The sequence below is a fragment of the Carassius gibelio genome, chromosome B24 (genome assembly GCF_023724105.1).
Source record: "Carassius gibelio isolate Cgi1373 ecotype wild population from Czech Republic chromosome B24, carGib1.2-hapl.c, whole genome shotgun sequence".
Classification (NCBI taxonomy): domain Eukaryota; kingdom Metazoa; phylum Chordata; class Actinopteri; order Cypriniformes; family Cyprinidae; genus Carassius; species Carassius gibelio.
In genome coordinates, this window is record NC_068419.1 from 15,531,459 (window position 1) to 15,548,974 (window position 17,516).

Below are 17,516 nucleotides of genomic sequence, written 5' to 3' on the forward strand. Positions count from 1 at the left end.
TCCTATCTGGGTGAATTTTGGCCAACTGCACTGCAAAGTGAAGCAGACTTGTCTGGCTGTGCAAGAGACTGCCAGAGAACTTTGGCACAGAGATCGGTGATGCCCAATTAGAGAGGAAACACTCAGACTTTGTCTATAGCTACAGAAGGCTCATTGTTGTCTGTGTGCACGTCTAAGAAACCAAAATCCCAGCCCGGTGCATATAGTTGTTCCAGCTTTGAAGGAGGGACTGGCAAAATGCACTGGCTCAGTGCCCGAGTAATCCAACTGACACACACACACACACAAACACACACACACACACACACACACACACACACACACACACACACACACACACTTATAAACCCCAGACTTTAGGAAGTCTAAACAAAACATGATGATGTGGAGTGGAAATTCTGGTGGGTGGTAGCCATGACATGGAGAGCTACAACATTTCAGCACACACATTTTTCACACCTGTCTGCTTGAGTCTGACGAAAACTGAAATTGCCCATGTGTGAGAGAGGAAGAGAAAAGTTAGTTAACAAAAAAAAAAAAAAAAAACAATACAAAACAACAACAACAAAAACTTTAATATTACAATGAACTGTGCACTATCAATGTGCTGTTTTCTCATTTAGAAAAAGGTTTATTTGATTACAGTTTTAAAATTAAAAGGAAAACATTATACATTAATTTACATAGATTAATGCTTGATCTACATTAAAATGTATTTGTAAGGCAGATGCTGATGTTAAAGTAAAGTCAGTCAATTAAGGATATGCCTTACATTTTTTATAAATTGTCTTTCTATTATTTATATACTTGTGATATCCCATAATGCATTTCTTATCATTCATTTTAGATTAGTAGCTGGAATTATTCTAGTATGATTCATCGCTTATTTCTGTTTCTTCCACTAGGTCATTTGAGATGAGCTGTTTTTTTAAGACAGACAGAGAGACTTTAGAGGTTTTCAGGAAATAATTGGAAAGTTATGTCTGGCTGATTTGAGATGAATCAGAGTTTAGCTTGGGCTCGTCTCCGTTGGTCTCTGAGCTCTAGGAGAGCAATGGAGGACAGATGAACCTCATCAGGTCCGTCAGCTATGCGTAGTGTCCTCGCATAAGCATACCTATATGCACATATAACCACACAAAAATGTTTTTAATGTAATCCCAGCACTAAAAGCCTTAAATACATGCTCTCAAATATATGTCAAATATCATATAGTTGCAAAATAAATGTTTGTTCATGGCATGAAAAAAAATAATAGTAGTAGTAGTAGTAGTAGTAATAATAATAATAATAATAATAATAATAATAATAATAATAATAATAATGTTATTTACAATCATCATAAATCACATTTATAATACTAATATGATTTACTATTAACAAATCATATTACTGATTCTGGAATATATAGTTATTTAAAATTATCATACACATTAATAATAATTAGATGAAGAAATTACCAGCTTTTATAATGATTTTGTTGTTATTAATAATAATTTTACTACACTAATACTATCGTTATATGTTGTATGCTGTATATTCATGCACCATGGCACTTAAATTGTACAGTACATGTATATATATTAAAAAAACAAAAAACAAAAAAAAAAAAAAATCAGGAAATCAGCTAAATTTTCTGTTTTTCGATCAGGGGTACAAAAATGAATAAACAGCTTGAATACACCATTTCTATATGTGGGCAGGAATTAAATGCCCCTTTCTGCTGATTGGGCAGCTTAAGATCAAACCGTGCCATCATCAGTTCTTCCACAGTTTCAAGAGGCAGAATAATAGTCCTCCGCTGCTGCAGGTGTATGGATTCTTAATGAAACTACATTTCATCTTTTTCTCCTCAAACAACCAGACAAATAAATGGCTAGACACAACTCATACCGGTGTAGAGCCTAGCCTTATTATTCTATGTAGTTATAGATATATATACTTTGCATCAGCTGTCAGTAAATGAAGGCTGTCATAGCCTAACCTGGTTGCCAAGTAAGTTTGTTTGTTTAATTAATGAATTAATTTTTAAATAAATATTTTAAACTCTTATACAAAAGAATAATGCATTGACTTGGGTATATAATAGGCCCATAACATTCATTCTATCTGACAATTTTAGAACAACAGAGATATACTCTTCTAAGTTTTATAATGTAGCCTTTAGTCTTATTAAAATCAATTATATTTGAGACCTCAACAGGATATGTGATTGTGCATTCAGAACCCTTGGCAACAATGAGATGCATATGATTTTTATGACAGATTCCACAAAAAAAGTGGTCACCAATTTTTGCCATTACATGGGCAAGTGCAAGCAGCAGGACATTTTGTGTTTGTGTGTGTTTCAAAAAAGGAAGGTAATAACAAGCCTTTAGAATAGGTGAGTATACTCCTAGTTCATTTAGCTCCAATAAGTTGTGATGGGTTGAACTCCGTAAACTAAATAGACAAATGCCACTACAATCAAGCACAGACAAGTAGGCCTAATGAAGTGTACAGGAAATATGCAGCAGTCATAACTTTGATTTTGCTGAGATCATTTAATTAATATAGAAGCCTACTGTATTAATTGATGTTCACTTAGATTTTTTTCCTCAGGAGGGAAAATAATACTCTGTCGTTCATAATCATATGGTAAAATGATGATTTTTATTTTTTATGTACATTCAAAATAATGAAAAATAATGTTCTACTTGAACATATGTTTGGTGTACACCACAAACATGAACCAATATAACATTACACAGCAAATACTTAATGCACCTACTTTAAAAGTCTACATTTATACATCATACAAGTAACGTTGGAATAAATCACACCACGTATCCCGAAAAAAATTAAATAAATAACAGTCTGGAAAAAAGGTAAGCTATAGCAAATTATTTTGAGGACCCTTTGACACTTTGAGAACTGCTGGTCAACACAAAAGAAAGCCCTGTAGGCTCTGCCCTGATACGGGTTGTGTCGAGAGATTTATATGTCTGGTTATTTGATGAGAAATAGATTAAATGTAGTTGCAATAAATGCATTAAGAATCCATACTGCTCTGCAAAGGCAAAAGACTGTAACTTAGATTTTTGTCGAAAATTAGTTATTTATATTTTTGGGACATTCAAGAAATCCTATATCGTGTGTATAAGAATCTTATTCAATCTTGTTTTTTTTTCCGAAAAAATAATGGGTCGTCTCAACCGTATCTTTGAAAATCCCCGTAGAATCCAAGGCAGAGCACCGTATAACACCAGTTACTGCTCTTTCACTTTATTTGGAACGCTCAAATTGAGTTATGTCATTCTGACTTTGTTTAGCCACGCTTCAATATGAAGTTATGGTGCCGGTTTGGAGTTTTACAGTGTTCTGCCTTTGCTTTACTGTCCATTAAAGTCTGCCACATTTTAATTACGGTGTAGACAAACAAATTAGATAGATTGTGATCCATATAACAAAGCACTGTAAAGATCAGATACCTCGGCAGCAATATGTAATCGTGAATAGCCTTTAAAGATTTTGCTTTTCTTTTTTTTGTCTCTTTTTTTATGCAGATTATTCATCAGGCCTTCACTTCTAATTGGACGCGTGTGGACTTGAATTGCTTAGTTAGCATGATCAATCATACAATCAGTAGCCTACTAACAGTTTGCAATTAAATCTATATCCTACCTTCTCTTGAAACCTGATCAAATCAATCCATGGCGACACCATTGGACTGATCAAAGATGTTTAATCCACAACCATTCTGAGCATTATGCCCAATTGCTGGTGTTCACTTAAATCCAGAAGTCATTTTTTTAGGTTAGGCTATTTCATACAAACCAATATAAAAGCAATTATGCTATGTCTAAGATTCTTTTACGTTACTGAGCATAGCAAATAAATTGGTATCCACGGTATCCCCTCATATTTCACTTTAAATCTACTTGCTATGATCAAATAATAATAATAATAATAATAATAATAATAATAATAATAATAATAATAATAATAATAATAATAATAATACAGTTAACATTACTATATGCAATAGCCTATATGAAACAGCCCATGATCACAAGATTTTATACAGTTGTTACTATAACGATTTTGTAAATGAAGATCACATATTGATGATGTGGAAGTTACTGCCTCTTGCCTTGGTGTGACTTCTAACATTTTGCAAACAATGCAAAGAAAAAAAATCAAGTTTGAGCTCACAATTTTTTAATGTAGATAATTTTCATTACTAAAACATCTAATTGTTAATTTTCCAGTGTCCTACGTATAATTAATTTGGAAAAGTAAAAAAAGTTAAAGTCGTTTTTCAGCAGCCTGCAGCCTGCAGCAGCAGAGGACTATTATTCTGCCTCGCGGAACTGTGGAAGAACTGATGATGGCACAGTTTGATCTGAAGTTGACCAATCAGCAGAGAGGGCTGTTTAATTCCTGCCCACATATAGAAATTGTATATTCAAGCAGTTTATTAATTTTCTACCCCTGAACGAAAAATGGAAAATAAAAAATACTTGTGTTTCGTTTTTTGGGGGGGGGGGGGGGAATAATGCAAAAAAAACCCAAAAAAAGGAGCCGTTTTCTAATTTTTCTACTTTCAATATTAAAAAAATAAAATTGTGAGTGAGTGGTATTGTCACTATAAACAAATAATTAAAAAATTCAAACACATTCAACTCTTTCATTTCAGCAAGTACTGTATGGTGTACACAAGTTAGACATGAAATACAATAGTTTTCTCACATTTCTGCTAGTGGGAAGTCATCAGACACTCCGGCACCCCCATAAACCTGAATGGCACAGTCCACCACCTTAGTCACCATCCTGCCTGCTACCACCTTTATCATAGCGATCTAATGAAGGAAAAAATATTTAGACAAGGTCAAGATGTTCAGTAAAAGTGGGTGACAGATCTCTCTGTGTGTGTTTGTTTTGGTTACGTCCATCATTTGAGAGATGTCTAATGAAAAAGCACCACACTGGGATCTTACCGGCATCAGCATCCCCACAGGCACATGCAGTAATAGCAATTTCACTATTGTAATCTTCAGATGTTTCATACAATTATAGATTTGTGAGGATCTGGTATGCATCCAACAACACATTTAATTTTAAATACACACACATGAGAAGATAAATATGAGATTTGCAATCATGTTTGCCCATTTGCTGGAGGACGGGGCCTCATTACAATCACCAATCTCCTCCACATGTACCTAATGTGTGTGTATGATTCAGAAACAGGATGAACACACTTTTATGTATACACTTTTAAAACCAAAGTGCTTAAGGTATGTTGCTTTTCTCCAAACCCACAATATGGAGCAAACACAAGGTGTTGGTTCAGCAATGAAGAAACAGCAGGGAGGCTAACATTGACAGAACTTCTGCAAAAATAGTATTCCTCCATTTTATTTTATTTTATTTTTATGGAAGCCTGGTGCTGTGTTACCATGACAGCCAGCAGGGTATGGATCCTTGGTATTCTGGCTGACCCTAGGAAAATACATTGTGGGTAAAAGGCCCTACCACAGCTGGAATGGAACACAAGGTAGAAATAAGTGATAAGTATGTGTAATTGGAGAGAGTTCAGGACTAGAATGATTTGGAAAAAGGCACGTGTGTGTGTGTTTGTGTGTGTTTATTAATGAACACGAATTACCGTGACTTTTTCATTACATTAAATAAAGATGTTTACAGACCCAGGGTTTTTTTTGCGTGATTTCACATAGAGCAGCTGTTACTACACAGACCCGTTGTTAACTGAAAAGATGCGCCAAAAAACGCTGAAAATTAAGTGGATTTGCGCATCTTCTCTATTAACAACGGCTCTGTGTTGTAACAGCTGCTCTATGTGAAATCATGCACCTGATGGAATTAACCGCTGATTAGAGAACCGGCTTTACTGACGAGATGCGCATAACGATCGGCCGATCGTGATCGGAGCACCCCTACACAGAGAGGAGCCTACAAAGCCCTCCCCCTCCCCAATCTCAGTGCCTCAGACCACATCACTGTCATGCTAATGTCTGCATACAGGCCGCTAATTAAAGTCACCAAACCAGTTCACAAACAAATTCAGGTGTGGCCAGAAGGGTCGTCAGAGGCTCTTAAAGACTGCTTTGACACCACTGACTAGAATATGTTTAAGCAGGCTGCTACATACAATAACACCACAAACCTCCAAGAGTAATCAGAGACTGTCACTGCCTACATCAACAAGTGTACTGATGATGTAACAATCACAAAGACCATCACTGTGCAGGCCAACCAGAAGCCGTGGATGACAGGGGAGGTCTACAGACTCCTGAAGACGCGGAGCGTTGCCTTCAGGGCTGGAAATAAGGTGGGCCTGAAAACAGCCAAGGCCAACCTATCCCGCGGCATCCGAGAGGCTAAGAGACAGCACTCTAGGAGGATAGCCCATCAATTCAGCGACAGCAGAGACACTCTGAGCCTGTGGCAGGGGATACAGACCATTACAGACTACAAGCCCCCACCGCGGACCTGTGACATTTATATGATATCTTATTTTACATTTCTCTTCTGAACGCCTTCTTTGCTCGCTTTGAGAAACAAAACAGCATCACTGCACAGAAGACTCCACCTCCCCCCGGTGATCTATACTGGGATCTATACTGGGTCCCCTTCTGTTTAGTCTCTTTATAAATGACCTGCCCACTGTTTGTCCATCTGTACATGGGTTTAATTAACATGTTTGCATACACTTATTCAGTGTAGTTTGGGCTTTGTTTTTAATTGAGCTTTTAATAGTATAGTAATGTGCAAGTGATTGGGCTCCAAGTGTATCGTTTACAGCTTTCGCTAAGATAGATTTTTTTTTTTTTTATCCTTACATTTTTGATTAAAATTTAAAGATATAGCCAAAGTTTGTTCGGTGAACCACTGAACCACAGACACCACCTGTATTGTTCAAGCTCTTGCTCTGTCCAGGGTGGACTATTGCAATGCACTCTTGGCAGGTTTTCCAGTCAGTTCTATCAAACCTTTACAATTAATCCAGAATGCGGTAGCAAGATTAATTTTTAATGAACCGAAAAGAATACACATCACACCTCTGTTTATCAATTTGCACTTGCTACCAATAGCAGCTTCTCACATAAAATTTAAGGCATTGATGTTTGCCTACAAAACCACCACTGGCTCTTCACCCATTTACCTAAATTTATTACTTCAGACTTATGTGCTCTCTAGAAGCTTGCATTCTGCAAGTGAATGTTGCTTGATTGCGCCATCCCAAAGAAGCACAAATAGGCACTTTTACAGACTTTTAAATGAAATGTTCCCTCCTGGTGGAATGACTTGCCCAACTTAATCCGAGCAGCCATTTACAAGAATCGGCTTAAAATCCATCTCTTACATCTTTATTTTACCCTCTAATTTTAGCACTCACTATTCTAATTCTATCCTTAAAAAATGAAAAAAATCTAACTACTAGGGCTGTGCAAAAAATTGAATGCGATTTTCATGCACATCTCATCAGCTAAAACGCTCCTTTAATTAGAAGTATTATCTCCAGCACGTGTGTTCAGATCAGGGTTGCCAGGTTTTCACAAAAGGTTGCCAATATTGTCAAATTTAATCTGGCAAATTTTAAACACATAAAATCATACCTATGAATGAAGGCCGCAAAACTCTTCTTGCATGCAATGATCTTTTCAAATTTTTCTTACTGTTTAAACAGCTGGTTGCAAGCCAATAAAAAAAATATTGCAACCATTGGAGTCACTTTATCAACAGGCATTAAAGACATTGGACAATAAGGGTAATAACTATCATCATTGTCACATAATCAAAAAACACGTTTAGCTTTGAAAACTACAGACATTTTCCTGATGCCTGTATTGTGTTTAAGGTACTCTGTGGGCTTGCTCTCCCACCACTGTGCCAGTTTATAACACAGAAAGACAAGGTCAATAGAGTAACTAGAGCAACCACCAGAGGGGACTGCATAGTTCAATATAGACAAAGTAGGACTGGCAAACACAGCCTTTTCTGACAGCCACGATTTTTTGGAATAGTCTGCCCTATGAGTTAAGGGAGTGTAATAATATCTCCTCTTTAAAAAAAACAAAAAAAAAAAAACAGCTTAAATCTTGGATTAGGAACAATTATAGTTGTAACCATACACCAAATTCTTTAGTCCGTGGACATGCTTTCTTCTTTTCTTTCCCTTTCTTTTATTAGGGGCCAAGCACTGAAGGCGTTATTATTATTCTTCTTCCGCCGCAAGTCTATGGCAGCCCATAGAACCGTTTGTGGGAAAGTTATAATGGTTTGATATTCTGATAGAGGACAGTCCCAACATTAACTATAACAAATTTTAAGTCGCTAACTCTAATTCTCTAGCGCCACCACTTGTCCAAAATTTCAATATTTTTATGCTAATAACTTCTGAACCATTAGCCAGAAAATGAAAATTGTTTTTTCCTCTGATTCCTTAGCTCATGCCAAGTCGAATGAACCCCAAAATTCAAAAAAGTTAGGGAATTCAAGTTGATTCGTCCAACCGTTCTCGAATATGTAACAGATATGCAGGTCATCGCTGCTTAAAGTTTGTCTATGATTTGATTCGTTGTTGTCTTTCAAAGGTTACTGTCTGTGAGTTTGCATAACTGAGCTCATTCTGTGATCATGCTCTCTCTCTCACCTCCCTCTCGCCCTTTCTCTCTCATTCATTCTCTCTTTCATTCTCTCTCTCTCTCCCTCATTTGGATTCCGTTATGTCTTGTACAAAGTTTACTGTCTGTATTGTCATACGCGTATTTACTCTGTGTGATTTGTAGTTTGATGTATTATTAGTTCAATTATTAAAAGCCAATATATATTCATGATTGCCTCTGAACCGCTCACATTACGAGTGAATGAAATGTTTGATCTTTAGCTACACGCTCTTTACTTTTTAGTAAACAATTTCATAATGATAGGATAAGGTTTTCGTGGCCAGAGAATATTTTCATTGAATTATAAGAAGTGATAACGTTATTGAAAGTTGATAAGTTAATCTTACGGCCGTTTGCTGGACAAACCACTGTTTGATTTGCAGTAATTTACAGTAAGAGATATCACTATAATTGATATGAAGAGTGGAATATTGACATATTAATGAGTAAATTACAGTGCCCTGTAATGAGTTATTGATATATGCAATTGAGCTATTTTTCATAATCAATAATATTAATGTAACTGTCATACGAGATATATATATATTAATCATATTCCTGATTAATTATTCCACTTCCCTATATATCATTTGAGTTAATAATTATGTACAACCCAGTGCGGCTACAAATGACACGTGAACAGATTTGAGGAAAAGCACACAAAAATGCATGTGAGGATATATCTCGGCAACGGTTTGGCATATTGAGACCAAGTTTGGTGTGTGTAATAATAACCATGACCAGAGACTACCTGCCATGTTTCGACCCAGCGCCACCTAGTGGTCAGGGGATATAAAAAATTCATATTTTTGCTTATAACTTCTGAATGGTTTGGCCAAAAATCACAAAACTGGTCTCTTTAGATTCAGTGAGTCATGTCGTGTCGAATGATATCCAATTTTCCCATGTCAGCCATTTTAGGCATCGGCCATTTTGAATTATGTTTTAAAATGCTGTATTTTTTAACGCATTATCGTATTGTTACGAAAATAATTACAAAAATATTCGGCTCCATGCCCTGAAGGTACTCAAAAAGTTTGGTGGCAGCGCCATCTTGTGGTCAAGAGTTATAATGAAATTTTAAAACAATGCTAATAACTTTTGAATAAATGCCGAGAGCATCGATACCAATTATGCAAAAAATTGGCCATACTTCCTGTCTGCCATTTTGATTAATTATTACTATTATTATTAATTATTACTTTTTCAAACTCCTAGACCGTTGTTCCGATTTTCACCAAATTTGAAGTGGATCATCTTCAGAACCCACTAGCCAAAAGTTATGGATATTGTGTCGATATACGAAACGGTTTTCATTTAGCGCAACAACAAATTTATGGGAAGGATGCCAAAATGCATTTGAGGCTGTATCTCTGCAAAGCTTTGGCATATTTGAACCAAACTTTGTATCTGTCATTGTCACCTCAGAATGACCTGGCCACATAAATTTATTAACAGCGCCACCTATTGTTCAAGAGTAATAAACCATTCATTAACTATGAATAATTACACTTTTAAAAATTCTAATAACTTTTTAATGCATTAGCCTATTGCAATGAAACTGGTCTCAAAATATTCCCTTGCTTATGCCGATAACATAAGTACCTAATATGCCAGAGTAAGCTGAACTTCCGGTCCGCCATTTTGATTTATGTTGAAATCGACTTTTTCGAACTCCTCATCAACCATTTGTCCGATTTTCACCAAATTCGAATCAGATGATCTTCAAGTTATGAATTTTGTGTCGATAGACAAAAATGTTTTTGTATACCACAGCGACAAATTTGAGGCATCATGACAAAATGTAATTGACAAGTCACACAAAGTAAACCAAATTGATTTGATAACAGCGCCACCTATTGGTCAAACTTGATAAGCTAAGTAATCATGCTACTAGAGCTTGTATTTATGATTTTTTGTTTTTTTGCCAATTCAATTACAATAATCATAAAATTGCTATTATTGCTTATTTATGCATTTGGTATGATGCTCCATGCCATGCTTAGCTCCTCAATTTGCCATTTGAGTGCTTGGCCCCATAATTGCTGCTTGCAGCTATATTTTATTTTGTATTCACTTTATACTGTAATTAAGTTGAGGGCTAGGTGAGGTGAGCAATATACTGTCTGTTTGAGGGTGTTCGTTTTTTAAATTATTATTCTGGCTGTATTTATTACATTGCTATTGTATTTATTAAATTTATAGTGTATTTTTATTGACTTTTGTATTTTTAGGGTGCCTGTTAAGACCTGGCTAGGGACAACAGATGGAAACTAGCACTTGTAGCTAACTCTGGCTTGTTTACAGCAAGTAACATTTTTGTTGATCAATGAGCATTGTCCCAATCAAATAAATAAATAAAAATGTAATAATACAATGCCATACATTTACAGTTTGTAAAATACACACTGATGTCTATGGAAAGAGCAATAATGATCCTTAGAAATATAACTAATGACATGTTTTTACTGATTTCAAATACAGATTGTGAAGGTAACTATAAAGTTTACTCTGGTCTTCTCCCAGTTTACCGGAGACCTACTTTAATGTGTCTCAAGAGGAGAGGATGAATTTGCGTGTTGTAAATCCCACAGGTCAGATTCAGCACACACTAAAATGGTAGTGCCCATCAACTATATAGATCAACTAACTGTCACGTAGTGTATTTTTATTGACTTTTGTATTTTTAGGGTGCCTGTTAAGACCTGGCTAGGGACAACAGATGGAAACTAGCACTTGTAGCTAACTCTGGCTTGTTTACAGCAAGTAACATTTTTGTTGATCAATGAGCATTGTCCCAATCAAATAAATAAATAAAAATGTAATAATACAATGCCATACATTTACAGTTTGTAAAATACACACTGATGTCTATGGAAAGAGCAATAATGATCCTTAGAAATATAACTAATGACATGTTTTTACTGATTTCAAATACAGATTGTGAAGGTAACTATAAAGTTTACTCTGGTCTTCTCCCAGTTTACCGGAGACCTACTTTAATGTGTCTCAAGAGGAGAGGATGAATTTGCGTGTTGTAAATCCCACAGGTCAGATTCAGCACACACTAAAATGGTAGTGCCCATCAACTATATAGATCAACTAACTGTCACGTACGGTGTTACAGGAACGAGAGAAGGAACCAATTGCAGATAAGTATGATTTATTTAAGGGATAATCCAGTAATCCAGAGGGGTAAACAGTCCAGGCAGGGGTCGAAACCAAAACATCAATCCACATAATCAAGACACGAACACAAGGCAAGACAAGGCAAGAATTGACGGACATGAATAATACTCTGACATTAAACAAGGACTCCGTAACACAGACTAAGACAGACTGGGTATAAATAGACAGAAGGATAATGAGGGAACAAGAGAACGGTGGGGGACAATCAATTACACAACAAGGAGGAAGGTGACCAAATAAGGGAGGAGGAAGTGATCTGGTGACAGACACCGTGAGAAAGGAGGACATCTAGTGGAACCCCAGGAAACAACAACCCAGACACTGTGACACTAACACGGTCGATTTAAAAGTGTTTAAACTTCCAAATAGATTTACTTGCACATATTTCAGAATTGGGATATCAGATATTTAATAGTATACTAAGCATATATGTGAATATTAAAAAAAAAAAAAAAAAAACACGGAAAAACGAAATAAGAGCGATCCATGTGTCATACCGATCTATTGTAGGTACATTGTGTCAAATGAAAAGCATGAAGTATCGCTATGGAAACAATAAAGTGATACATTCTAAAATAACGAGCCATGGAGTGCAGAGATGGGCTTGGAGGGGTGAGTGGCCTTCACTTTCCATCCAATGGTAGTGGGTGGGTAGAGGTGAGCAGCCACTGACTCATCGAGAAGAGGCATTTTTTTCCTCAGACTCTTAGCTCACTGTCGATAGGCTTGGGTGGCACCCTGGCAGGAGCCATTTGTCTAGACAGCTATGAGAAGTCAAAGTTCTGCAACCATCCCTAGCTTGGTGTCGCTAGAATCAGCAGATGGCAAAGGGGCGGAGTCAATAGTACAGCCCAACATCCCCTCAGAGTCTGTTGTGCCAATAGCTCATCCTCCATTAAACCGAATGAGAACATTTTTCTCGCATCCACTGAGGGACGCTGGTCTAAGTGTTCAAAGAGGTTGGGAGAATCCTCTCTGCTTGGGAAGGGCGAAGCACGCGGGATCTGGGCTGGCGTAAGCTCGCTTGTTGCTGAGTGCTTAGTCCCCTTACCGTGCTGTTTTTTCCTCACAGGTCCCTGGGAGGGAGAAAACAGGAGGTCGCGAGGGGTAGAGTCGCTCTCTGAAAAGAAAACAATCCAAGCACACAGATAGGCGAGACTGATGTTCTCGCAGTGTGAACACTCCATTTCAGTCAGAGAAGCTTCAGAACAAAATCTGAGTGGCCGTCGTCAGCATGCAGTGCAATCCTGCAGGAGCCGCAATGAAGGTGTGGCATTTGAAACAATGCCGCTGCTCTTTTAGTAAGCAAAGAATAGCTTTTTTAGGCTCACCGGATGGCGGCAGGGTACAAACTGGCGGCTCGTAGAGTGGGCGGGATCAGCAGCGAGGCACAGAGGGAAAGGTAACTTCTGTCAGCAGCGAGGCATGCCAACGGCGAGCACTTCAAGTGCCATAGATCAGTGAAAGAAAAATAATTGTTGCTGAAGGAGAATTGATCTGAGATCCTATGCCGAATGCCCGCTTATATAGCCAGATCCACATCCATTCTGGCTTTCTCTGGCGGGCTTCATCGCCATAGGCTTTTGCAGCTCTGCTGCAGGGCCATTGGTTTGTTTTTTACTTACTGCACAAACAAATGGCCATGCATTTACATTGTGTGATTGCAAAGGCTTCAGTCCTAGGAGAAAACAAAGTTTTTCCATAGCATCTAGCAATGGAGTTTGAGTGAAGTATCGAACTAGTTATTCTATGTTGTTTTTTTGTTTCAAAACTAATAATTATGTTAACTTTCTTAGAAGTGCAACAAGAATAACAATGTCTGCAGGGGGAAAAATCCTTTAGGGGTCTTCCAGAGGCTTGACCCATCCATCCAATGACACATCACAATCTGCATGTTCCAAACAATCTCTAATAGTCCGTCCTATAGAGTAAACAAAAAGTGCTAAATTGTTAAAAACATGATTAACTGTTAACACATGCCAATGCTTAGAGATAATATTTTTTATTTTATGACTGAAGGGACTAAATGTGGTAAAACAAATGTTATTTAATTACTTTGAAATTACTGTGTCTTGAAACTTTCTTAACTGAAGGATCTAAAGAATATGCTATTTCCAAATTCATTCATCTCACACTGTAGGTATTCAAAGAAAGCCTGTGTGCAGACTCACAGTATTAGCTCTGAAAACAATATCTCAATCTGTTTAAATATTCCTTTTGCATCCCCTTTCAGACACCTGGAACCCAGGCTTAAAGTCCTCGCAGTAACATTAAGTAAGTGGTTCTTAAAGTGTGGGACACAGCCACCACAGAAGCCTCACATTTAGGTTTTACTGGGAGGAGTAACCAAAAAAATTTAAGAACCACTGCATTAAGATAACCTTAATAATATATTAACTTTTAAAAATTTCACGCATAAACGAGAATATTTCAAAATTTTACATTTTCAGTGATATTCCTGTTTATTGCGCTATATTATTATCACACTCTAATCGGGCTCATCTATCCATGTGTCAAAATTCAGAGTTTCTACTATTCTCTGGGGTTAACATATCACACAGAGTTGAATTCTGAACATCTTCTCCATCATCTACTGGAGTGTCAGTTAATGTTTTAGGTAGGAAAGACAAAGATCTTTAACAGAAACAGGCAGACAGACAGACAGACAGACAGATAGACGGTGGTGAGTAAGATAGACAGACATTTGATATTTGACAGACATTAGACATTTGACAAGATTATTTCACTTGCAATTCACAAAATCAAAGAAAATAATTAAAATTTCAAAGAGAAATACCTGTTTCCTTGCAGTCTTGTTGCCCTGCGTGTCCAATGTTTGAGCAGCATGTAGTGTTAACAAACGTGACTGCGAAATGGCGATTCGACACTCAGCTATCCAGTGAGCTACCACCTCCTACAATAAAATGCAAATCAAATTATTACACATGAACAACAACAAACGGACTATATTGCATACTTTAAATCAAACCAAAACTGCAGGATCGATGCATGCAGTACAAATACACCAGTTGCAATGAAATGCTCTTCCACTGGGTGTCAGTAATACACTGTTTCTTTACTTTGAGATAAAGCCAGCCAGACATCAGAGTACATTTCAGAAGATTTATTTGGAATTTTTATTGGCCTCGTTTTTCTAATGATAACAACAGTAAAAAAAAAATTAAATAAATGAAAAAAAAAAAAAAAAAAAAATAGCTCCAAGGTTGCCCACAACAAACAGCACATAAATCATGTACAGTATGACTACATACGTGTTGGTAAAGCCTCTTTCCAAAAGCTTGTCTACGGGCTGCACGTTGGCATAGCAACTCCAGGGCCCACTCTGCCAGCCCCACAGCCCTCATGCAGTGATGAAGTCTACCTGGCCCCAGCCGCCCCTGAGCAATCTCAAAGCCCCGGCCCTCACCTATAACCAACCAATTAGAGAGCAAACAATTAATCAAATTAATGAATCAGTGAATCAAATGCCAACCAGTCATTAATCAGATTGATTATATAATTATGTATGAAGCTTAAAACTCACTATGGCAAACTGACCAAGTCATTTTATTAAAAAAATAAAATAAAATAAAAAAACAACAACAACAACAACAAAACACAGTGAATACCCACAAGGTAAGTTCATTTTGTTATGTGTCTCCTTTAAATGTTTTTTAAGCTAAATAAATTATGGTTAAATAAATAAATGTAAATTATTTTCTAGTATTCAACTAAATTAATCAAACATTCAATGAATTCTGATTTCACCCCGTGAATAAGTGCCCAAAGCACTACAGTTATTTATTTATTTTTTTTGTGGGCTCATTAGTCTGTAGAAAGTGTATACACACATACAGTAGGTGAGTACATGCACCAACACACAGATTCTGATTAATTAATCTCACCAAGAAGAATGTTGGAAGCAGGAACCCTCACATTGTCAAAGTGGATCTCAAAATGGCCACCATGGATTGCATCTGCAGAGATAAAAACACCTCACTCTGTAGTAAATGCAAGGGAACCCTCAGAGGGCCCACAACACACACAATCTTCAATCTGTTACAGCATACTGAAAATTATAAGATGGTGGAAAGACAGAAGTGGAAACACAGAAAGAATCAAACAGAGGATGATGAGAGAGTGTTGTGATATAGTGAGACACAAGTTAAAGCACTGACATGAAAATGGATCAGCAAAGAGTGAACCTGAGGTGAGCATCTGATAAGCGTCATGTGGCAAGGCAGATTGTTTTACTCAGAACTCACCATCCTGACTGAAAACAGTAAGCGGCCTTATCTTCTTTACTCCTGGTGTGTTTAGAGGGACCAGGATCATGCTGTGCAGCCCGTGCCTGAAAAATATTTGCACATGTACACACACATTTACTATATTAATGAAATGTTGGGGTAAAAACACTACTAAATGAACAGTCGACAACATTACACAGTCATCATGTTACACATAATATTTAAGTAAGTGTATATTGTAATGTATGTACACAGGTAAATGATTTCACAGGACTCTCTGGGTACAACAAATACTAATGCAACAACCAGTATACAAAATAATAAAACTGCATGCACACTACAAACAAGCATGCAACCAAATACAAAACATAAACATAAACAAATTATAAAACCAAGCAAAAATTATGCACACATTAAAAGCAAGATGATATAAACTAAATACAAACCAAAATACAAAACAAAAAGCATACAAAATAATTGCATGCACATTACATGGAACTTCTGAGGTGAAAGTGAATTAAATAAAGATGGCAGAACAGTTAGAGCAGATGAAAAAGAAGAGGAGTACAATCCGCAGCTCGGCAACAAAGTTGATGACTCACTTGGAAAAGGAGATTGGTAAATAACTACTAAACTGGGATAAATTGCATGAGTTACTGTCAATGTTATCAATGAAGGAGGAAAGTTTGGTGGATCTTCATAGAAACATAATATAAAACAATTTGGAGAGGAAGATAGACAGATGCTGGTTTACCAGGACCAGAGCCATATAGAGTGAGAGTTGCGACAACTCCATTGACTCCAATGGAACGCTTTTTTTACAGCAATGGCGGCTCGTGGAGTCTCTCAATAGTTCCCGGAAGTAGCAGCAAACCGATGCCGCGCCGTAGAGATGCAGCAGAACAAACCGTTCGCGACGCACTTTTAACAGGTAAAACGTTTAAATAATAAGATTGAATATTATCAGTACATCTTAATAACAATAAATTGCAAATTAAAACCTTCTAGTTGATTATCACTCATTAAATGAGTAGATTTAAGGTTTGTTATCAGATAACTAACAGATTAGGCTAGGATTGGAGCTGAATAAAGTTAGTAACGACCACCCTAATAATTGTAAAATCTGTTCTCATAATTCAGTTTCATCCATCGTGTTTGCAATTAGAAAAAAAGGAGTATAAACATATTTTTTTCCAGGGTGGGGAAAGTTAGCTAACGTTACATAGCCTATTACGTTAAATATAACGTGTGACAGCGGTGAGTGGAAGTGGTAAAAATGAGGTTATAAAGTTTGTTCCTTATTACACGTATTAAATTACTTAATAATAAAATGCACCCTATTGATATACATTTAGAGTGAATTGAGTTTGCAAAAACATGGGTGGAGTGTTTTTAGTCATTGTGATTC

General features: G+C 36.8%; 1 protein-coding gene across 2 annotated transcripts in view; it reads right to left on the reverse strand.

Moving 5' to 3' along the window:
• Positions 1 to 608: 608 nt before the first annotated feature.
• Positions 609 to 17,516, reverse strand: part of acad11 (acyl-CoA dehydrogenase family, member 11) — a 112,319-nt gene continuing 95,411 nt past the window's right edge. For both annotated transcript variants that reach the window (XM_052596692.1, XM_052596691.1), the window contains 6 exons: positions 16,127 to 16,212; positions 15,767 to 15,838; positions 15,134 to 15,288; positions 14,659 to 14,775; positions 4,732 to 4,841; positions 609 to 1,117 (listed from right to left, as the gene is read on the reverse strand). In XM_052596692.1, the coding sequence (XP_052452652.1) occupies positions 1,003 to 1,117; positions 4,732 to 4,841; positions 14,659 to 14,775; positions 15,134 to 15,288; positions 15,767 to 15,838; positions 16,127 to 16,212 (655 nt within the window). In that variant the 3' untranslated portion in view covers positions 609 to 1,002. The remainder of the gene's footprint in view (positions 1,118 to 4,731; positions 4,842 to 14,658; positions 14,776 to 15,133; positions 15,289 to 15,766; positions 15,839 to 16,126; positions 16,213 to 17,516) is intronic.